The following is a 23,470-nucleotide window of genomic DNA, read 5'->3' as shown; positions in this document are numbered from 1 at the left end:
TCCTAACAAAATCCAAGATGGAAACCTCCTGTGACAACTGAATCATTACTATAATAAATATGTTGGACCTTTAGGCTGGTTCCTTAAATTCAGTATATAAAATATGGCATTTTCAGCCATATTAATTTTTAGGGTTTAGTTCTCATTTAAAACTCATGAAATACCAGCCTGCATCCTCATCACTTTATAGAATTCTTCACAGTCTTATTTCCAATCCAGTCAATATTTTCCAATCCTCTCCTAAATTAATATATATATCAGTCTCTCTTAATGTGTTGGCACTCTCCCTCAGCCTTTGTTTTACTCCTTATGGCAAATATGCTAAATAAATCCTCTGTTGTGCAAAAAAAAAACAAAACCAGACAATTTATGCATATTTTTTGAAGTATGTATTGAGAAAAAAATGGAATTCTTTGATGAGCTGCCCTTTCATCCCTGAGATGAGATATGGCTGCCAGTGGTTCTTTTGTTTCATTAATGGCAATGGATGGAAACTTCTTTGAAGTTTGAATGGACCAGATACCAATACCGGATTTAAAATACTTTATCAACTTTATTTCCTAATACAGGTACAGGAACTTTTATCCAGGAAAAATTAAGGAAAAAGCCATTTGCCATAGACTTCATTGTAATTGAATAATTCAAATAATAAAACAGTACCTTGTACTTGATCCCAACTAAGATATAATTAATCCTTATTGGAGGCAAAACAATCCAATTGGGTTTCATTAATGTTTAATTGATTCCCTAGTAGACCTAAAATATGGAGATCAAAATTATCGAAATACTCCTTATCTGAAGAACTCAGGTCCTAAGCATTCTGGATAACAGGTCCCATACCTGAACCATAAAGTAGCTTGCAGTCATGCACCATCTAGATGAAATAGTATCTAATTTGTCACAGTCTATTATCAAGACATTATCGAAATCAATATATAGCACTTAACATTCAAAAAGTTGTGTATATGAATCTGTAGACATTTACACTGCATTACTTTATCATTTATACAAATATAGTAATCTATTAAGACTGGACCACCTTGATCATTTTTGGATTCAGCTAAATACTAAATTCTCCTGAAAAGATTTGGGAGAAAACCAAACCAAATGCAAACCCTAATTCATATTCACATTTGAGAAAAAGTAACTACATTCAGTAGATTTTGTCCAGAATTTCCGAGGCATATGCTATTATCCTTCAGTTTTGCTTAGATGATCTCAAATATATAAAATGTGTTACATTCATGGGAATCCTGGTTCTTAATTGCTTTATCTGTTTTAAATATATAATGAGTTTGGGGGCCTATTTATTAAGCTTAATTTTTTTTCTGGTTGAGTTTCTAAGGGGAAAAAGCCAAATTTTTAGATGGGAAAAAACCTCAAATTTTTGGAGATAAATATGCTCCAAAGCTGATAAACATGTGAATGCAAAAATACTCCAGCTAAAACCTGTCAAAGCCATGTAGAAGTCAATAGCAGATTTCCCTTTTACAACTGGAAGATGTTTCTTTCATTCGTGATCTTATTGGGTTTTAGACATTTTGATGTTGGTTTTACGTTCAAAAATCTGAAAATGTTGTGGTTCAAAACAATTCAATTCAAAAAAGACTTTTCCTACATGTACAATTTTCATTTGGATTTTTTTCGTAAATTAAGCCAAATCGTGATTGTGAGTTAGGTCCAATTTATATTTTTAAAATAATGAAAAAATGACAAATACGACAAAAAGAAAAGTATTGAAATGTATATGAATCCTATACAGGTATAGGATCCCTTATCCAGAGACCCGATATCCAGAAAGCTCCGAATTATGGAATGGCTGTCTCCCATTGACTCCATTTTATCCAAATAATCCAAATTTTTTAAAAATGATTTCCCTTTTCTCCGTAATAATAAAACAGTAGCTTGTACTTGATCCAAACTAAGATAACATAAAAGGGATCCTGTCATCTGAAAACATGTTTTTTTTTTTTCAAAACACATCAGTTAATAGCGCTGCTCCAGCAGAATTCTGCACTGAAATCCATTTCTCAAAAGAGCAAACAGATTTTTTTATATTCAATTTTGAAATCTGACATGGGGCTAGACATTTTGTCAATTTCCCAGCTGCCCATGGTCATGTGACTTGTGCCTGCACTTTAGGAGAGAAATGCTTTCTGGCAGGCTGCTGTTTTTCCTTCTCAATGTAACTGAATGTGTCTCAGTGGGACATGGGTTTCTACTATTGAGTGTTGTTCTTAGATCTACCAGGCAGCTGTTATCTTGTGTTAGGGAGCTGTTATCTGGTTACCTTCCCATTGTTCTGCTGTTAGGCTGCTGGGGGGGGGAAGGGAGGGGGGTGATACCACTCCAACTTGCAGTACAGCAGTAAAGAGTGACTGAAGTTTATCAGAGCACAAGTCACAAGACTGGGGACAGCTGGTAAAATGACAATATGTCTAGCCCCATGTCAGATTTCAAAATTGAATATAAAAAAATCTGTTTGCTCTTTTGAGAAATGGATTCAGTGCAGAATTCTGCTGGAGCAGCACTATTAACTGATTCATTTTGAAAAATTTTTTTCCCATGACAGTATCCCTTTAATGCTTATTGAAAGCAAAACCAGCCTATTGGGCTTATTTAATGTTTAAATGAATTTCTAGTAGACTGAAGACCCAAGTTACGGAAAGGTCCGTTATCCGGAAAACCCCAGGTCCCGAGCATTCTGGATAACAGGACCCGTACCTGTATCTGGGACTACTACATTTGTTTTAGATGACAAAAGAGAAAAGATGGAGATTTTAACTAAATATATTTTATTCATATCTATCACAATATACAATATTCTGTGCTTGAATTAACGTGCACACATTGTAAATGACCATTGCCTATATTACTTATAATGAAATAAGAAAACATTACATAAAAAATATATAGAGCAAGGCTAATTGAGACAATATCATGCATACATTAGATAATGGGACAAGTGCTGCTCTAAATAACAGGCAGTGGATTCATGGATCAGCTTCTCAGTACAAAAGGTCAGAGTAAAATAAAAAAAAGATAAATGTGTGCCTCACATTATAATGTAAAAAACATGGGATGAATAAGGAATCCAAGATGGATTAGTTGGATGTGGTAATAAAAATCTGTGAAACAAAGTCAGTGTTACATGTCCTTGAAACCACATTCTTCTACAATCATCTCTTCATGGTGCCTCAGGATAAAATCTTCATTCTCATAGTACAACATTGACATGGACATCATCTTCACTGGGACACAGGAGGGACACTCTTTTCTCTCCATGTCGCTCAGAGGGAGCAAACTCTGCAAACACAAATATTTATATTAATACATTGCATGATCATAAGCAGTATAAATATATATTTTACTGAATGACATCCAGGGCAATAATACAATATATTTCTCAAGATAAATAAAGGGCACTGTGCCTTATTATATAACAGTTCAAAAGTACATATAATTCATGCCATTTTTTAATAGAAAAATTCATTATACCATCTTAACTAAAATATATAGGTGCTCTCCTTTTATTAGGTACAATAATTCACAGCATTGATCAACACAGGTTAAAAAAAGTACCAATAATTTGTCTTAAACAAAATATTCAATATTAAACAGCTAAATAAAGACATGCAAAAAAAAAACAAAACTATACACGTACCTTAATGTAGGAATGGTTTGTTGCATTCTCTGTCTCATTCTGTGGAACTGCACAGGTGGATTCACATCTATATGCATTATATGCCTTGGGGTAAACAATCCAGCTGCCCCATCCGATCTTCTGAAAGTCCACAAACATGTCCACCTTCTTGCACTTGGGTTTGATCTCTTCAATAGGTTTAGGTGGAACGGTGCTCACATGGATTTGTGTTTTCTCTTTCTTGTTCCTTCTAAGCCTCCGAAATCCATTCACCTTGTTGGCATTATCATCAATACCATACTTTGAAGGGAACAGCTTCTTGCCAAGACTGGGGGGATCAGGTTTAGCATGAGACTCTTCTTTAGCAAACACAACTAGTATGATTTTTTCAGCAGTGAAGTCAGATACATGATGTCTGTCTTGTTTTAATGTATCAACATTTTCTGCTCTTATTTCTATGACACTCTTCTCTAGATCTCTCAGATGGAGACCCTTTGCCTGTATGTATTCATCCTTTATCAACCTCTTTCCCCTGATGAGAAAGTTCTCCAGCAAAATTGTGAGATTGAAGACCTTGCAGTCAGCATCTAGAGCAGAAGAAAGCTTAGACTTGAATGATCCCATAAATAATTTCTCCTTGCCATCCTTTGTATGGTAGATTTCTACGGTCACAGTGTGGAACTTTCCAAAGGAAGGGAGGCAAATACGTAGCTCAGCCAACTTCAGCTCAATGCTTCTGGAGATGGAGGACATATCAAAGAACAAGGTCCAGTGATTTCCCTTTGTAATATAACCTGCAGGCAAAGGAATTGAAATACAATTTATATTTCTTTTATTTATACCAAATCTTTCATTACAGGAAGATGTAAATATAAAGGAAAATTATCTGAAATTATCTAAATTTTGTTTTACACCATAAATAAAACATGTATAAACATTATGACATTTTGAAATACTAAGTGATCCTGTGCATGTTCCACTTAGCAATAGTAAGTAAACTTGAGAAATAGTAAAGACTTAATAAAACTATATTAAACTACAAACTAGTTACTTTTAGTTGTGCATCCTTTACATGTGGATTTATTTAAATAGGTACAGTAATTAAATGAATATCATACCAGGTAGTATAGAATTAAATAAAAAATGGGGATTGGGGAATGAGGATAAGGTACTTACTTTTAGCAATGAAGCTTTGGACGGTATCAGATTCCTGAAGAGTTGGATGTTCCAGGTTGGATAGATCTTTATCTCTGCCTCTGATAATATTCTGGTACAGCTGCATCATGAATTGGGGGAACTTCCTCCCCTGGAAGTCCCTGACTCCATCATCTGTGGATGTGTCTTTTAGGATAGAATCTGGACTCATGCTTTTTCTCCCCTGTAGGACTGGAGGCATCGCCATCAGTGGGGAGCTAAACACAAGGCAGAAGAACAGGTTCAGTAAGGCCATCTCTGAGTAGATCTGTGTTGACTCCAGATATCATCCAGCTGAGGAGATGCTTCTTGTTCAGAGCTCCTCAAAATACTGATGCACAGTCTGGGAGTTCCCTGACTTTATACTGGGATGGACAGAGGCCAATCAGGATTCTTCATTCCATTGTTGCTTTGATCTGTATGATCCAAGCCTAAATGTGATTCACTCTTTCTGTTATGCTAATGACCCAAGCAGAAACCATTTGCCTTTATGTAGATTGTGGCACATTAAAGCTATAAACTAAATTAGTTAGGATTTAAATGGAGATATTGTTTTTGTATCTTTAACTACTGCAGTGGGTGGAGCATTCTAAAAAATAAACTTTCATATTTTATAAAATAATAATGTAAGCACTGAAATAAAATAACTTGTAGCAGGAATCTTCCAGTATTCACCTTTACAGTCTAAAAATAAACATGAATTATATGGTCTGGTCTGGTTACTGCCTTCCCATAGGTTTTTTGGCTGTTTTTTAATTTTTTAAATGGCAAGGGGAGAAGATAAGGGAATTACAAGGCAGAGTAGGTTATTTCTTGTAACATCTGGCGGAAGATACTAAACTATTACAGTTTAATGATATTTTCAGTTTCCCTTTCAATTTAGTGATATTGGCACACATTATATATTGTATATTAATAAGTAAGTTGATGCAGCCTCAATAATTCATCACAATAATGCATTATATTGATAGAGTAAACTGTTATTTCCCCCATGATTGCTTTGGATTGAAGCACCTATACATACTGTATGCAGGTGTAGCTAACTCGCCATAATGATAGCTGGGTCTTCATGCTCCAAGTTCACTGTGTGATTTGAAAAAATGTAGGTATGGGATGCATTTGTTGTAATTGAATTACTTATGGGGATGCACATTTATTTTGTGACAAGGAGTGTGATTTATATTTTGATGTAGCTTGTGGACAAAGACCAATTTTTAATTTGGTTTAAACCCAAATTCGAATTTGGACTATTCCCTAGTCAAATTAAACTAAAATTAACTCAAAATAAAAAAATTAAAATTTTCAATTCGACCCTTGATTAATCTGCCCCTTAATATCTTTTCTATTATAAATAATAGTCATAAATAAATAAATTCTATTCTTATAAATGGTGCTTAGTAATGTTGTGCAATCTAATCAATGCGTGCGAATCAATGTAATGGTACTTGTACTGCATGACATATTAAAGACTTACTGTATGTATTGAGAAATATAACTTGACCCTAGAAAATGAGTGTATCAGATATCACTTTAAAGGAGAACTAAAGCTTAACCAAAGAGCAAACCCTAAGATTCTCAACAGGGCACTGAGCATGTGCATGTCACTGACACTCCTAACAAAATCCAAGATAGAAAACTCCTATCACAACTTGAATCATTACTACAATAAAGACACTGAACCTTTAGGCTGGTTCAATGAGTTCAGTATAAAAAATATGGCATTTTCAGCCATATTCATTTTTAGGGTTTAGTTCTCCTTTAAAACTCATGAAATACCAGCCTGCATCCTCATCACTTTATAGAATTCTTCACAGTCTAATATTTTTTAATCCTCTCGTAAATTAATATATGGTGCATCAGTCTCTCTTTATGTGTTGGCACTCTCCCTCAGCCTTTGTTTTACTGCTTATGGCAAATATGATAAATAAATCCTCTGTTGTGCAAAAAAACAAAACCAGACAATGTTTGCATATTTTTTGAAATATGTATTGAGAAAAAAATGGAATTCTTTGATCAGCTGCCCTTTCATCCCTGAGATGAGATATGGCTGCCAGTGGTTCTTTTGTTTCACTAATGGCAATGGATGATGCTTCCTTGAAGTTTGAATGGACCAGATACCAATACCAATTTGAAATACCTTATCAACTATATTTAATTAGAATTCTAATACAGGTACAGGACCTGTTATCCAGGAAGCTCCAAAATTAAGGAAAGGTCATTTGCGGTAGACTTCATTGTAATGGAATAATTCAAATAATAAAACAGTACTTGATCCCAACTAAGATATAACTTATCCTTATTGGAGGCAAAAGCAGCCTATTGGGTTTAATTAATATTTAATCAATTTCCTAGTAGACAAAATATGGAGATCAAAATTATGGAAATATTCCTTATCTAGAGAACTCAGGTCCTAAGCATTCTGAATAATAGGTCCCATACCTGAACCATAAAGTAGCTTGCAGTCATGCACCATCTAGATGAAATAGTATCTCATTTATCTCATTTGTCACAGACAGTCTATTATCAGGATATTATCTATACCAATATATAGTACGGTACTTAAAAAGTTTTGTGTATGAATCTGTAGACATTTACACTGCACTACTTTATCATTTATACAAATATAGTAATTTATTACGATTGGACCACCTTGATAATTTTTGGATTCAGCTAAATACTAAATTCTCCGTAAAGATTTGGGAGAAAACCAAACCAAATGCAAACCCTAATTCATATTCACATTTGAGAAAAAGTAACTACATTCAGTATAAAAAGAATACATTCTTTTGTCCAGAATTTCCGAGGCATATGCTATTTATTATCATTTAGTTTTGCTTAGATGATCTCAAAAATATCAAATTTGTTAGATTAATGGGAATCCTCAGTTCGTAATTGCTTTATCTGTTTTAAATATATGAATTTGGGGGGCCTATTTGTTTAGCTTAGATTTTTTCTGGTTGAGTTTTAAGGGGAAAATCCAAATTTTTAGAGGGAAAAGATTTTCAAATTTTTCGAGATTTAGGGGCCCATTTACTTAGCTCGATTGAAGGAAAACTTCGAATTTCGAATGTTTTTTTGGCTACTTCGGCCATCGAATGGGCTATTTCGACCTTCGACTTCGAATCGAACAATTCGAACTAAAAATCGTTCGGCCATTCGATAGTCGAAGTACTGTCTCTTTAAGAAAAATCTTTGCCACCCCTAGTTCGCCACCTAAAAGCTACCGAAGTCTATGTTAGCCTATGGGGAAGGTCCCCATAAGCTTTCTAAGCTTTTTTTGGATCGATCGATGGATTAAAATCCTTAGCGGAGTTTTTAGCATAAAATATTGAGATAAATTCAGACTTTGCTAAATAACCCCCTATATCTTCAGATGGCCCCTGCTTATGGGATGGAGGAAGGGATACCACTCTGGCACGTTGGGTGCAAGTGGTTCTTTAAAATAACAAAGCAATTTATTAACAGGTGTTACACTTTAAATGGTCATTTACTTCCAGTATTCAAGGTTCATGCTCAGATGGTACAATCCATGAACAAGTAGTGGCAGCAGGTCATTTATACAAATACAGTACTGATGGATCCTTCCTGATCTTTGTTAGTCATCTTTCCCACTGGCTTGCATTGCCTGCCTTGTGCACCACAACTTCCCATCCCTACACGAAGCCCGCAGAGGTAAATTACGTCAGGATCTCCCTAATCCTGAGCCTAACTTCTCAGGTCCCTATAATGGCAGTAGAGGTGCCACAGGGTACTAACCCTTCACTAAATTCTTCATTGGAGCCTTAACTGCTCACTAACTTCCCTAAACCTAATTGTCACTCCTATAGTGACCTATTACAGTATCTGACGTGACACGTGCTTGCTCCTCTACTGAGCCTAGCCTAGCTGACTAACAAAATCCATGACAATAGTCAGAAGAAACATGGTGCAGAATAATTGGTAGATAACTCACCATATAGTAAATGTGGTCTGGGTGCTCCAGACCCTCAGCTTTAGGGAGCAGTAGAACTCTGAGCCCATGACTAAGTGCCCCGAGTGGGTGCAAAACGCATAGGGCGGATGGAGATGATATACATATTTTAACTTTGTATAAATAAAAATATTTTTAAACTAATTTTCTCTGGTCCTGTAGATCGTTTGAGTGCCGGTCGACCTTGCTTCTACTTATCCTTAACTAAATCCATGGGGCATAGAAAAACCTTCACCCTCCTACACATGCTGTACAAGTTTATGTGAAAAAACTTTGGAATGGAGTTATAAAACTTTTAGTTACAGAGGAATACAGTTCTGCCTGCCTAACAATAATGCAAAACACAGCAGTGGCTGCACTGTATCTTCCCTTTGTATACTGAGAAATTTGCGTTGAAATTTCTCATTATATTTAGAACAGAGTTAAAGACACTCTTTTATATAACTGTTAGAAGATGACCCCCATAATAAAGGGGTTTATAACAAGGGAAGACCAATATACATGAGCCTAGAAAATGTTGAGGTTATAGGTTCAACCAGCCCAGGGGTTTTATATATACAACTGATTGCATTTGTTTTAGATGACAAAAGAGAAAAGAGAATTTTAACTGAACATTTTTATTCAAATCTATGACTATATTCCATGTTAGAATTAATATTACAATTGTCAAACATTGTCTTTTTTCATAAAAAATATAAAACATTGCAAAAAATATAGCTTTAACCTGAATACATAGCCAATCTCATGTGCACAATAAATAGTGGGACAAGAAGTGCTGCTCTGATTTAAAAACAAAACTAAAAAACAAAAGATAAATATGTGCCTAAAACAGAAATGTGAAAAACATGGCATAAATAAGGAATCCAAGAAACGATGTAGTTGGTTGGATGTAGTAAGAAAAGTTTAGGAGACAGTCAGTGTTACATGTCCTTGAATCCACATTCTTCTACAATCATCTCTTCATGGTGCCTCAGGATAAAATCTTCATTCTCATAGTACAACATTGACATGGACATCATCTTCACGGGGACACAGGAGGGACACTCTTTTCTCTCCATGTCACTCAGAGGGAGCAAACTCTGCAATCAAACACAAATATTTATATTAATGCATTGCATTGACATCCAGTGCAAGAATACGATATACTTACCAGCTAATCATCACAGGTTTAAAAAAATTACCAATAATTTGTCTTAAACAAAAAATACAAAATTAAGCAGTTAAATTGATTGAAGTTTTTATTAGATAATAGATACTATAGATATTATACGGCATGCAAAAAATAAAACTATATACGTACCTTAATGTAGGAATGGTTTGTTGCATTCTCTGTCTCATTCAGTGGAACTGCACAGGTGGATTCACATCTATATGCATTATATGCCTTGGGGTAAACAATCCAGCTGCCCCATCCGATCTTCTGAAAGTCCACAAACATGTCCACCTTCTTGCACTTGGGTTTGATCTCTTCAATAGGTTTAGGTGGACCGGTGCTCACATGGATTTGTGTTTTCTCTTTCTTGTTCCTTCTAAGTCTCCGAAATCCATTCACCTTGTTGGCATTATCATCAATACCATACTTTGAAGGGAATAGCTTTTTGCCAAGACTGGGGGGGTCAGATTTAGCATGAGACTGTTCTTTAGCAAACACAACCAGCATTATTCTCTCTGCAGCAAAGTCAGATACGTGATATTGATCTTGCTTCAATGTATCTACATTTTCTGTTCCTTTTTCTGTGGCACTCTTCTCTAGATCTTTCAGATGGAGACCTTTTGCCTGTATGTATTCATCCTTTATTAACCTCTTTCCCCTGGTCAGAAAGTTCTGCAGCAAAATGGTGAGATTGAAGACCTTGCAGTCAGCATCTAGAGCAGCAGAAGGCTTGGTCTTAAATGATCCCATGAATAATTTCTCCTTGCCGTCATTGGTATGGTAGATGTCTACTGTCACACTGTGGGACTTTCTAAAAGAAGGGAGGCAAATACGTAGCTCAGCCAACTTCAGCTCGTTGCTTCTAGAGATGGAGGACATATCAAAGAACAAGGTCCAGTGATTCCCCACTGTAGTATAACCTGCAGGCAAAGCAATTGAAATAACATTTTTATTTTTCAGTCTACTTAACACAACCTGCAATTTTATACTGTAGCATTAAACACAATATTAATACAATGCTGATGATGACATATTGTGATATTGTAATTAGAGTAAAACCAAAACTGCCTTATTATACTGTAGTATGTATATTGCAGCCTATACATAGTATCAAAGTGATGATGCCTAATACACATCATATCATGAGACAATGTATATATCCAATTCTATCAGGGAGCAGCCTTGTAACCAAATCTTTACTTATAGCAATATGTAAAAAGAATATATATATATACATATATATTGAATATATGGGCAGACAAATGTTTCTGTCTTTGTAATGTAATTGCAGCTAAATCATGAAGTGTATTTGTGTGTGCTTAGCATTATGAATTTAATCAAATAGATGCAGTAAATTTAGGAACACATGAGTATAGGATAAAATTAAAAATGGTTGAAGGATAAGGTACTTACTTTTAGTGATGAAGCTTTGGACGGTATCAGATTCCTGAAGAGTTGGATGTTCCAGGTTGGATAGATCTTTATCTCTGCCTCTGATAATATTCTGGTACAGCTGCATCATGAATTGGGGGAACTTCCTCCCTTGGAAGTCCCTGGCTCCATCATCTGTGGATGTGTCTTTTAGGATAGAATCTGGACTCATGCTTTTTCTCCCCTGTAGGACTGGAGGCATCGCCATCAGTGGGGAGCTAAACACAAGGCAGAAGAACAGGTTCAGTAAGGCCATCTCTGAGTAGATCTGTGTTGACTCCAGATATCTTCCAGCTGAGGAGATGCTTCTTGTTCAGAGCTCCTCAAAAACTGATGTACAGTCTGGGAGTTCCCTGACTTTATACTGGGATGGACAGAGGACAATCAGGATTCTTCACACCTTTGTTGCTTTGATCTGTATGATCCAAGCCTAAATGTAATTCACTCTTTCTGTTATGCTAATGACCCAAGCAGAAACCATTAACCTTTATGTAGTTTGTGGCACATTAAAGCTATAAACTTAATTGGTAAAGATTTAAATGGAGGTATTGTTTTTGTATCTTTAACTACTGCAGTAGGTAGAGCATTATAAAAAAAGAACTTTCATATTTTATAAAAAATAATGTAAGCACTAAAATAAAATAACTTGTAGCAGGAGTCTTGAGACTATACATCATAAATACATATTTTTTGAGTAAAATATATTAATAATGTAAAGTGAAAGTAATTGACTGCCCCTCCTCTATGCCACGGGCATAGAGGCGGGGCAGGTAATATTTGATTGACAGTTTAGATTTAAACACCTTTATTACAGGTATGGATGTTTTAATGAAAACAATTTTTAGGGTTTCATATTTAATTTGCAAAGGACTTTCATTATGCAGCTTTTTATGTGTAGGTGACAGGTCCACTTTAAATGGGATTCTAACAGGACCTGTTATCCAGGAAGCTCCAAAATTATAGACTTCTTTTTAATTTAATTATTCAAATAATAAAACAGTAACTTGTACTTGATCCCAACTAAGAAATAATTAATCCGTATTGGAGGCAAAAACAATCTTATTGGGTATAATTAATGTTTAATCAATTTCCTAGTAGACCAAATATGGAGATCCAAATTATGGAAATACTTCTTATCTCGATAACTCAGGTCCTTAGAATTCTGGATAACAGGTCTCATACCTGTACCATAAAGTAGCTTGCAGTCCTGCACCATCTAGATGAAATAGTATCTCATTAGTTCACTGTGTCTCAGTCTATTATTAGGCTATTATCTATACCAATATATAATACTTTGAATCTTTAAACATTTACACTGCATTACTTTATCATTTATACAAATATAGTAATTTATTAAGATTGGACCACCTTGATAATTTTTGGATACTAAATTCTCCTGAAAAGAGAAAACCAAACCAAATGCAAACCCTAATTCATATTCACATTTAAGAAAAATGAACTACATTCAGTATAAAAAGAATTCACAGTGTCGGGCCAAGGCGGTCGGGCGCCCTAGGCAACCTGGCTGACCATGCCTCCCCTCCTAGTGCCATGCCCAAATAAGAGCATGTGACGCTCGCATGTGCAAAAGAGGAGACACACATGCATGCATGGAAGACGAGACACTCGTGCATTCGAGGAAGAGGAAATGCACGGAAGAGCACACATGTCAAAGCACGCATGTGCAGAAGATCGCATTGAAGATGTAGTTGGTAAGGACAAGGTTCCAAACTACTGAAAGGTATCAGAAGAGGTACGTGCCTGGTGCCCATCTGCCTTTGTGCCCTAGGCACATGCCTCTTCTGCCTACCCCTAGTTCCGGCCCTGGAATTCATTCTTTTGTTCATAATTTCTAAGGCATATGCTATTATCATTCAGTTTTGCTTAGATGATCTCAAATATATCAAATTTGTTAGATTCATGGGAATCCTAAGTTCTTATTTGTTTTATCTGTTTTAAATATATAATGAGTTTAGGGTGGCCTATTTATTAAGCCTCAAATTTTTCTGGATGAGTTTTAAGGGGAAAAATTATAATTATTAGAATGAAAAAAACCTCAAATTTTTCAAGATTTATTATGCTCCAAAGGTGATAAAAATCTGAATACAAAAATACTACAGCTAAAACCTGTCAAAGCCATGTAGAAGTCAATGGCAGATGTCCATTTTACAACTGGAATATGTTTTTTGCATTCATGATCTTATTGGGTTTCAGACATTTTGATGCTGGTTTTACGTTCAAAAATTTTGTGGTTTTTGGGTGACAATTCAAAAAAGACTTTTCCCACACGTACAATTTTCATTTGGATTTTTTAGTAAATCAAGCCAAATCGTGGTTGGGAGTTAGGTCCAGTTTTTATTTTTAAAATAATGAGAATTTTTTTTATTAAATACCCCCTAGGTCCGGAGTTGCACCACTGCAACAGAGCAATATACTGTATGAGTAAAAACATAAATCTGACAAGCACTTTCTGGGAAAAATAAAAAAAGTTTACATTTATTGGATCAAGCTTTCTGTCCCACTCGGGTGGGGGGGGCGGCACAAATGCCAGCATGATTAGATAAAAATATGTTGCAAATGTATGAGAGAGAATCAGGAAGCATGTGTAACAGATGGACGTGTTAGGGTCTGCCTTAACCTTACTTGGGTTACTATATACTGGTTCCAGGACCTGGGCAAGGGGTCCAACTCCCAGTAAATCCCGGGTAGGCACAATACAATAAGAATCTATATCTTCAGATGGCCCCTGTTTATGGGATGGAGGAAGGGATACCACTCTGGTATATGCACCTGGCAATCACTCTTAAGCAAATGACTTTGGGTGCTAGTGGTTCTTTAAAATAACGAAACAATTTATTGAACAGGTGTTACACTTTCAATGGTCATTTACTTCCATTATTCAAGGTACATGCTCAGATGGTACACTCCACAAACAAGTAGGGGCAGCAGGTCATTTATATAAATACAGTACTGATGGATCCTTCCTGATCTTTGTTAGTCATCTTTCTCACTGGGTTGCATTACCTGCCTTGTGGCCACCAACTCCCCATCCCTAGATGAAGCCTGCAGAGGTGAATTACTTCAGGATCTACCTAATCCTGAGCCTAAATTCTTGGGTCCCTATAATGGCAGCAGAGGTGCCACAGGGTACTAACCCTTCACTAAATTCTTCATTGGAGCCTTAGTTGCTCACCAACTTTCCTAAACCTAACTGTCACTCATATAGTGACCTACTACAGTGACTCTTGCTTGCTCCTCTACTGAGGCCTACCCTCACTTCAGGCCCTAAAAGCAACACACCACCTCCTCCAGCGAGTGGGAGCACCAGAAAGAGGCAGAACATATGGGGATATCCCTTTTTATAACCTCTGGGAACCACAACCTCACCCCTCTGGGAAAAAGGACCCAGCCTAGCTGGCTAACAAAATCCCTGGGGCATAGACATAATAATAAAGGGGGTTTATAACAATGGGAAGACCAATATAAATGAGTCTAGAAAATGTCAAGATTAGAGGTTCAACCAGCCCAGGGGTTTTATATATATACAACTGATTGCATTTGTTTTAGATGACAAAAGAGAAAAGAGAATTTTAGCTGAACATTTTTTATTCAAATCTATCACAATATTCCATGTTAGAATTAATATCTACAATCGTAAATCAACTTTGCCTTTTTTCATAAAAAATTTAAAACATTGCACAAAATATAGCTTTAACTGGAATACAGAGCCAATCTCATGTGCACAATAAATAGTGGGACAAGAAGTGCTGCTCTGTATAATGTGGATCCATGGATCGGCACAACAGATTTAAAATCAAAATTAAAAAACAAAAGATAAATATGTGCCTAACACAGAAATGTGAAAAACATGGCATAAATAAGGAATCCAAGAAACTATGTAGTTGGTTGGATGTAGCAAGAAAAGTTTAGGAGACAGTCAGTGTTACATGTCCACATTCTTCTACAATCATCTCTTCATGGTGCCTCAGGATAAAATCTTCATTCTCATAGTACAACATTGACATGGACATCATCTTCACGGGGACACAGGAGGGACACTCTCGTTTCTCCATGTCACTCAGAGGGAGCAAACTCTGCAATCAAACACAAATATTTATATTAATACATTGCATTGACATCCAGTTCAAGAATACAATATACTTACCAGCTAATCATCACAGGTTTAAAAAAAAGTACCAATAATTTGTCTTAAACAAAAATACAAAATTAAGCAGTTAAATAAATTGAAGTTTTTATTAGATAATAGATACTATAGATATTATAAGGCATGCAAAAAATAAAACTATATACCTACCTTAATGTAGGAATGGTTTGTTGCATTCTCTGTCTCATTCTGTGGAACTGCACAGGTGGATTCACATCTATATGCATTATATGCCTTGGGATAAATAATCCAGCTGCCCCATCCGATCTTCTGAAAGTCCACAAACATGTCCACCTTCTTGCACTTGGGTTTGATCTCTTCAATAGGTTTAGGTGGAACGGTGCTCACATGGATTTGTGTTTTCTCTTTCTTGTTTCTTCTAAGTCTCCGAAATCCATTCACCTTGTTGGCATTATCATCAATACCATACTTTGAAGGGAATAGCTTCTTGCCAAGGCTGGGGGGATCAGGTTTAGCATGAGACTGTTCTTTAGCAAACACAACCAGCATTATTCTCTCTACAGCAAAGTCAGATACATGATATTGATCTTGCTTCATTGTATCTACATTTTCTGTATCTTTTTCTGTGGCACTCTTCTCTGGATCTTTCAGATGGAGACCTTTTGCCTGTATGTATTCATCCTTTATTAACCTCTTTCCCCTGGTCAGAAAGTTCTGCAGCAAGATGGTGAGATTGAAGACCTTGCAGTCAGAATCTAGTGCAGAAGAAAGCTTGGTCTTAAATGATCCCATGAATAATTTCTCCTTGCTGTCATTGGTATGGTAGATGTCTACTGTCACACTGTGGGACTTTCTAAAAGAAGGGAGACAAATACGTAGCTCAGCCAACTTCAGCTCGTTGCTTCTAGAGATGGAGGACATATCAAAGAACAAGGTCCAGCAGTTCCCCACTGTAGTATAACCTGCAGGCAAAGCAATTGAAATAAAATTTTTATTTTTCAGTCTACTTAACACAACCTGCAATTTTATACTGTAGCATTAAACACAAAATTAATACAATGCTGATGATGGCATGTTGTGATATTTTAATTAGAGTAAAACCAAAACTGCTTTATTACAGTATGTATATTGCAGCCTGTACATAACATCAAAGTGATGATGCCCAATACACATCATATCAGGAGACAATTTATATATCCAATTGTATCAGGGAACAGCCTTGTAACCAAATCTTTACTTATAAGAATATGTAAAAAGAATATATATATATATATATATATATATATATACAAGTGTAATGTAATTGCTGCTAAATCATGAAGTGTAGTTGTGTGTACTTGGCATTATGAATTTAATCAAATAGGTGCAACAAATTTTGGAAAATGATGCCAGTGGTTATAGGACTCAATTAGAAATGGTATCAGGACAAGGTACTTACTTTTAGCGATGAAGCTTTGGATGGTATCAGATTCCTGAAGAGTAGGATGTTCCAGGTTGGATAGATCGTTATCTCTACCTCTGATGATATTCTGGTACAGCTGCATCATGAATTGAGGTGCATTTAAAATATATTTATGATGATGCTATGTTAAAATTGTTAATATATTTTAAAATATTATTTTTGTAGCTCCCTATGTCTTTCTAACTTAATTACCAACTCTCTACATTGGCATAAACTTGTTATTGTTACTAATAAATTCACTATATAGTTTGGGAATTCCTCATTGTACATCCGCTTTCCATGGGTTCTTAGTTGCTGTTTCTTTTAAATGGCAAGAGAAGAAGATATCAGAATTACATGGCAAGGTAGGTTCTTCCTTGGACAGGTTAAACAAGAAATTGAACTGGGTATTAAAGTTTAATGATTTTTTGATAATTGCATTAGTGATATAGGCAGTGCTGTAATTGGGGCGGGATGAGGTGGGATGCCATCCCACCACTTCTTTGTTTTCACTAAATTGCATCCCGCCAGGGATGCAAAGATCTTGCATACCGGCACTGTTAAAGTTGCAAATTTGTGTTGGTCCGTGTCCCCGGAAGTTGGAAGATGAAGCTGCACATCTCAGACATGACAGGGATTTAGGGGCGGGCCAGTAAGGAGGAGCCCCGGCTGCAAGCCTGGCAGACAGGTGGGACGGTGCAGACGGCAAGGACTCCTGTGCTGTTACTACCAGCCAATCACGTCTATGAAGATTTTCATAGACGCGCACAACGAGTTGGAAAATGTAACTTCATCATCCTTGGCGGGACCTTCCACTTCCTCCCCCACAAAGGAAGTTAAAAAGCTTGGGACTCTGACTGAAGATGCGATCAGTGCCACTGCCAGACCAGGATCATCAATCACTGTGTACAAAAAAAAATCTTTGTGCCGTACAAAAGGTCACAAGCTGTCTTTTCTTTTTTTAATTACTTATATTAGCTGCCTCACAAAGTTTTTTTTTTTAGAGTGCCCAGCCTGCACACAATGATTGATGATGCTGGTCTGGCACTGATCACATCTCCAGTCAGAACCTCCTGCTTTTTAACTGTCTGTGTCCAGCATGCATGGGGTAGAGCAAGGGGAAGAGAGGACAGGAACAAGAGCAACAGAAGAGCCAAGTGGCTGCAGACTTACTGCCCCGACTTATTTGAATTTCCCGCCCACACTGGCTCTGTAAGCTGCCTCTGGACTTGCTAAAAGCCAAATTGGTGGCTCAGTGACCCCCGTCCTGTTTCAGCACAGAGAGATAACTGGTAAGGACATGGACTGTTTTTTTTTTCATTTTACTAGCTGGCACTGTTTATTTACAAAAAATTCCCACTTCCCTAATCAAAACACATGTTGCAGGGATCTGGCTTGTTCCTCTCTGTTTTCCCACAGTGACACCATTAACTATTTCTTTGCTTTCATTAGCCATTTTTAACCCATGGAAATTTTATATTTATTATACTATATGTGCTAAGGTTATCTATGAATCCACAACTGTGTCATCTTGCCATGCGTTCTGGGGGTATTTATACATGGAATTGCCACATGCCATCTTGTTGTGAGTTCTGGGGGCATTTATACATGGAATTGCCACATGCCATCTTGCTGTTCTGGGGCATTTATACATGACATTGATGCTATGCCATCCTGGTTTAGTTGGCGGTGTGGCCACGAAAGGGCGCATGGTCTCTAGAAAAATGTTTGCGTCGCATTACGCACCCCACCAGCTTCTGCCTGCCACTCCTTTTGTCTGTAGGCAGGGCTACATATGTCACACCCCCATACCTTCACCTTTTTGTTCCCAATTCAAGCACTGGATATAGGGACATATTAGACATTATTTACTATTGACTAACCTGATACACTAAATTGAACAATCACATTGATATTTTCTAATATGTTATAAATGGTGCATTATTCTCTATATATGTGTTAGATTTCTTCATCAGCCTTACTGTAAATAGGCTAAATATATCCTCTGTTGTGCAAAAACCCAAAACCAGACAATTTATGCATATTTTTGAAATATCATTGAAAAAAAATAGTGTTTGAAATGGAATTGTTTGATCATGTGCCACAATGTTCCTTCATCTCTGAGATGAGATTGGTCTTTTTGTTTCACTAAAGGCAATTTATGATACTTCTTTGAAGTTGGAATGGACCAGATACCAATACCTGTTTGAAATAATGTGTAAATGACTAGGACTTTTAGAAAGAGAGATTTGTCAATGCCATAAAGCAGATTGCAGTCCATTCAAATCTTTTTTTACTAGTTTTGAAAGAAAATCCACTGAAAAGTCAAAATTAAACAAATAATATGAATGTAAAGTTACGGTTAGGTACAATTGTATATATTTTCTTTTTTATTGCATCATGGTCAGTTATCCATGCCAAGATATATTACTATAATATATGAATTTATTGGAAATAACCTAAATACAGAATTCTTAAAATCAGGTGAATACTGAATCTACCAGAAAATATTTGGGAGAAAACCAAACTGAAAGTAAATCCTAATTCATATTAAAAGTTGACCAATGTGGGCTAAAAAAATCATCTGTAAAGAGAGATGGTGCTCCTCTCCACTTAGCAGCTAGGCCCTGATAGCAGAGCACTCTCCATAATATACATAATGAGCTGCCATATTTCTGGGTAAGAATATATATTTTCAGGTGGCAGTCACAGACCAAGGCCTACTTGCAGTGATTTTAATCATTGTCAATATGAAGGCACCTGTAACTATATATAGGGCTGATTCTCAGTACTGGTGATCAAACTGCATCATGTGCCTTAGGCCTAAAACAGCAGTATCCAACTTTTTCACAGTGGGCCAGTTATCTACCATACCCAATGTTTGAGGAATCCGTTGTTTATATCATACACACTCTTTTATATAACTGTTAAAAGATGACCCCCATAAAAAAGAGGGTTTATAACAAGGGGAAGACCAATATAAATGAGCCTAGAAAATGTTGAGGTTAGAGGTTCAACCAACTGCATTTGTTTTAGGTGAAAAAAGAGAAAAGAGAAACTTTGCTGAACATTTTTTATTCAAATCTATCACGATATTCCATGTTAGAATTAATATCTACAATTGTATATCAATGTTGCCCTTTTTCATAAAAAATATAAAACATTGCACAAAATATAGCTTTAACTGGAAAACAGAGCCAATCTCATGTGCACAATAAATAGTGGGACAAGAAGTGCTGCTCTGTATAATGTGGATCCATGGATCGGCACAACAGATTAAAAATCTAATCTAAAAAACAAAAGATAAATATGTGCCTAAAACAGTAAAGTTTAAAACATGGCATAAATAAGGAATCCAAGAAACGATGTAGTTGGTTGGATGTAGTAAGAAAAGTTTAGGAGACAGTCAGTGTTACATGTCCTTGAATCCACATTCTTCTACAATCATCTCTTCATGGTGCCTCAGGATAAAATCTTCATTCTCATAGTACAACATTGACATGGACATCATCTTCATGGGGACACAGGAGGGACACTCTTTTTTCTCCATGTCACTCAGAGGGAGCAAACTCTGCAATCAAACACAAATATTTATATTAATACATTGCATTGACATCCAGTGCAAGAATACGATATACTAACCAGCTAATCATCACAGGTTAAAAAAAAGTGCCAGTAATTTGTCTTAAACAAAAAATACAAAATTAAGCAGTTAAATTAATTAAAGTTTTTATTAGATAATAGATACTATAGACATTATACGGCATGCAAAAAATAAAACTATACACGTACCTTAATGTAGGAATGGTTTGTTGCATTCTCTGTCTCGTTCTGTGGAACTGCACAGGTGGATTCACATCTATATGCATTATATGCCTTGGGATAAATAATCCAGCTGCCCCATCCGATCTTCTGAAAGTCCACAAACATGTCCACCTTCTTGCACTTGGGTTTGATCTCTTCAATAGGTTTAGGTGGAACGGTGCTCACATGGATTTGTGTTTTCTCTTTCTTGTTCCTTCTAAGTCTCCGAAATCCATTCACCTTGTTGGCATTATCATCAATACCATACTTTGAAGGGAACAGCTTCTGGCCAAGACTGGGGGGATCAGGTTTAGCATGAGACTGTTCTTTAGCAAACACAACCAGCATTATTCTCTCTGCAGCAAAGTCAGATACGTGATATTGATCTTGCTTCATCGTATCTACATTTTCTGTATCTTTTTCTGTGGCACTCTTCTCTAGATCTTTCAGATGGAGACCTTTTGCCTGTATGTATTCATCCTTTATTAACCTCTTTCCCCTGGTCAGAAAGTTCTGCAGCAAGATGGTGAGATTGAAGACCTTGCAGTCAGAATCTAGTGCAGAAGAAGGCTTGGTCTTAAATGATCCCATGAATAATTTCTCCTTGCCGTCATTGGTATGGTAGATGTCTACTGTCACACTGTGGGACTTTCTAAAAGAAGGGAGACAAATACGTAGCTCAGCCAACTTCAGCTCGTTGCTTCTAGAGATGGAGGACATATCAAAGAACAAGGTCCAGCGATTCCCCACTGTAGTATAACCTGCAGGCAAAGCAATCGAAATAAAATTAATATTTTTCAGTCTACTTAACACAACCTGCAATTTTATACTGTAGCATTAAACACAAAATTAATACAATGCTGGTGATGATATGTTGTGATATTTTAATTAGAGTAAAACCAAAACTGCTTTATTACATTATGTATATTGCAACCTGTACATAACATCAAAGTGATGATGCCCAATACACATCATAGTCAGTAGACACTTTATATATCCAACTGTATCAGGGAGCAGCCTTGTAATCAAATCTTTACTTATAACAATATGTAAAAAGAATATATATATCTATATATATCTATATATATCTATATATATATATATATATATATATATATATATATATATATATATATAAACAGACAAATATTTCTGTTTGTAATGTAATTGCTGCTAAATCATGAAGTGTAGTTGTGTGTACTTGGCATTATGAATTTAATCAAATAGGTGCAGCAAATTTAGGAAAATGATGCCAGTTGGTATAGGACTAAATTAGAAATGGTATCAGGACAAGGTACTTACTTTTAGCGATGAAGCTTTGGACGGTATCAGATTCCTGAAGAGTTGGATGTTCCAGGTTGGATAGATCTTTATCTCTACCTCTGATGATATTCTGGTACAGCTGCATCATAAAATTGGGGAACTTCCTTCCTTGAAATTCTCTGGCTCCAATATCTGTGGATGTGTCCTTTAGGATAGAATCTGGACTGATGGACATTCTCCCCTGTAGAATTGGAGGCATCGCCATCAGTGGGGAGCTAAACACAAGGCAGAAGAACAGGTTCAGAAAGGCCATCTCTGGGTAGATTTGTGGTAACTCCAGATATCTTCCAGCTGAGGAGATGCTTCTTGTTCAGAGCTCCTCATGGACTGATGCAGAATCTGGGAGTCCCCTGACTTTATACTGGGATGGAAAGAGACCAATCAGAATTCTTCACACCTTTGTTGCTTTGATCTGTATGATCTAAGGAGAAATGTAATTTACTCTTTCTCTTATGCTAATGAACCAAGGAGAAACCACTTGCCTTTCTGTAGAGTTGCACTGTGGTTCATTGAAGTTATAGAAGTAAATATGTAAGGTTTTAAACAGAGTAATAATTTTTGTATTTTTAATTAGGATCAGATCATTTTAAAAAAGAAACGTGCACATTTGTATGCATTTATGAAAAAACATTTTAACCACAGGGAAAAATATAACTTGTAGCAGTAATCTTTCATTCATCAGTGAATCTTTCAGGCTTTCAGTGGACACTCTAGAAAAATAGACTGTACATTTATATTTGCTGTTTGGATTTAAAATATATTTATGATGATTCTATATTAAAAGTGTTATTATATTTTAAAATATTATTTTTGTAGCTCCCTATGTCTTTCTAACTTTATTGTCAGCTCTGTACATTGGCATAATCTTTTTATTGTTATTAATAAATTCACTATATAGTTTGGGAATTCCTCATTGTACATCAGGCTTTCCATGGGTTCTTAGTTGCTGTTTCTTTTAAATGGCAAGAGGAGAAGATATCAGAATTACATGGCAAGGTAGGTTCTTCCTTGGGACAAGTTAAACAAGAAATTTAACTGTCTATTAAAGTTTAATGATTTTATTATAATTGCATTAGTGATATATTAGACACTATTTACTACTGACTAGCCTTATACACTTAGGGGCTGATTCACTAAGGGTCGAATATCGAGGGTTAATTAACCCTCGATATTCGACTAGGAATTGAAATCCTTCGACTTCGAATATCGAAGTCGAAGGATTTAGCGCAGATAGTACGATCGAATGATCAAAGGATTATTCCTTTGATCGAACGATAAAATCCTTCGAATCGAACGATTCGAAGGATTTAAATCCAACGATCGAAGGAATATCCTTCGATCAAAAAAAGTTAGGCAAGCCTATTGGGGACCTTCCCCATAGGCTA

The 23,470-nt window shown here is 36.1% G+C and overlaps 4 protein-coding genes across 4 annotated transcripts; all 4 read right to left on the bottom strand.

Annotated features, from left to right (window-relative positions):
- Positions 1-2,789: 2,789 nt before the first annotated feature.
- On the bottom strand, positions 2,790-5,175 carry LOC108711649 (nodal homolog 3-B-like). Its single transcript, XM_018253591.2, has 3 exons — positions 4,820-5,175; positions 3,665-4,437; positions 2,790-3,306 (listed from the first exon to the last, which is right to left on the bottom strand). The coding sequence occupies exons 1-3, from the start codon at positions 5,091-5,093 to the stop codon at positions 3,148-3,150; spliced, it is 1,206 nt and encodes a 401-aa protein (XP_018109080.1). The 5' UTR covers positions 5,094-5,175; the 3' UTR covers positions 2,790-3,147.
- Positions 5,176-9,420: 4,245 nt separating this feature from the next.
- On the bottom strand, positions 9,421-11,652 carry nodal3.2.L (nodal homolog 3, gene 2 L homeolog; the record flags this gene model as incomplete). The annotated part of the gene is given in 6 exon segments (NM_001085596.1): positions 9,421-9,886; positions 10,108-10,869; positions 10,871-10,874; positions 10,876-10,880; positions 11,374-11,410; positions 11,412-11,652. Coding segments are annotated over 6 exon segments (1,203 nt in total). The 5' UTR covers positions 11,648-11,652.
- Positions 11,653-15,302: 3,650 nt separating this feature from the next.
- LOC108710348 (nodal homolog 3-A-like) lies at positions 15,303-17,061 on the bottom strand. Its single transcript, XM_018251486.2, has 3 exons — positions 16,956-17,061; positions 15,707-16,479; positions 15,303-15,485 (listed from the first exon to the last, which is right to left on the bottom strand). The coding sequence occupies exons 1-3, from the start codon at positions 17,059-17,061 to the stop codon at positions 15,318-15,320; spliced, it is 1,047 nt and encodes a 348-aa protein (XP_018106975.2). The 3' UTR covers positions 15,303-15,317.
- Positions 17,062-20,020: 2,959 nt separating this feature from the next.
- On the bottom strand, positions 20,021-22,400 carry nodal3.1.L (nodal homolog 3, gene 1 L homeolog). Its single transcript, NM_001085790.1, is given in 3 exon segments — positions 20,021-20,529; positions 20,751-21,523; positions 22,065-22,400. Coding segments are annotated over 3 exon segments (1,206 nt in total). The 5' UTR covers positions 22,339-22,400; the 3' UTR covers positions 20,021-20,370.
- Positions 22,401-23,470: the final 1,070 nt, after the last annotated feature.

The sequence above is a fragment of the Xenopus laevis genome, chromosome 3L, assembly GCF_017654675.1.
Source record: "Xenopus laevis strain J_2021 chromosome 3L, Xenopus_laevis_v10.1, whole genome shotgun sequence".
Taxonomy (NCBI): domain Eukaryota; kingdom Metazoa; phylum Chordata; class Amphibia; order Anura; family Pipidae; genus Xenopus; species Xenopus laevis.
This window is presented reverse-complemented; position numbering and strand designations above follow the sequence as displayed.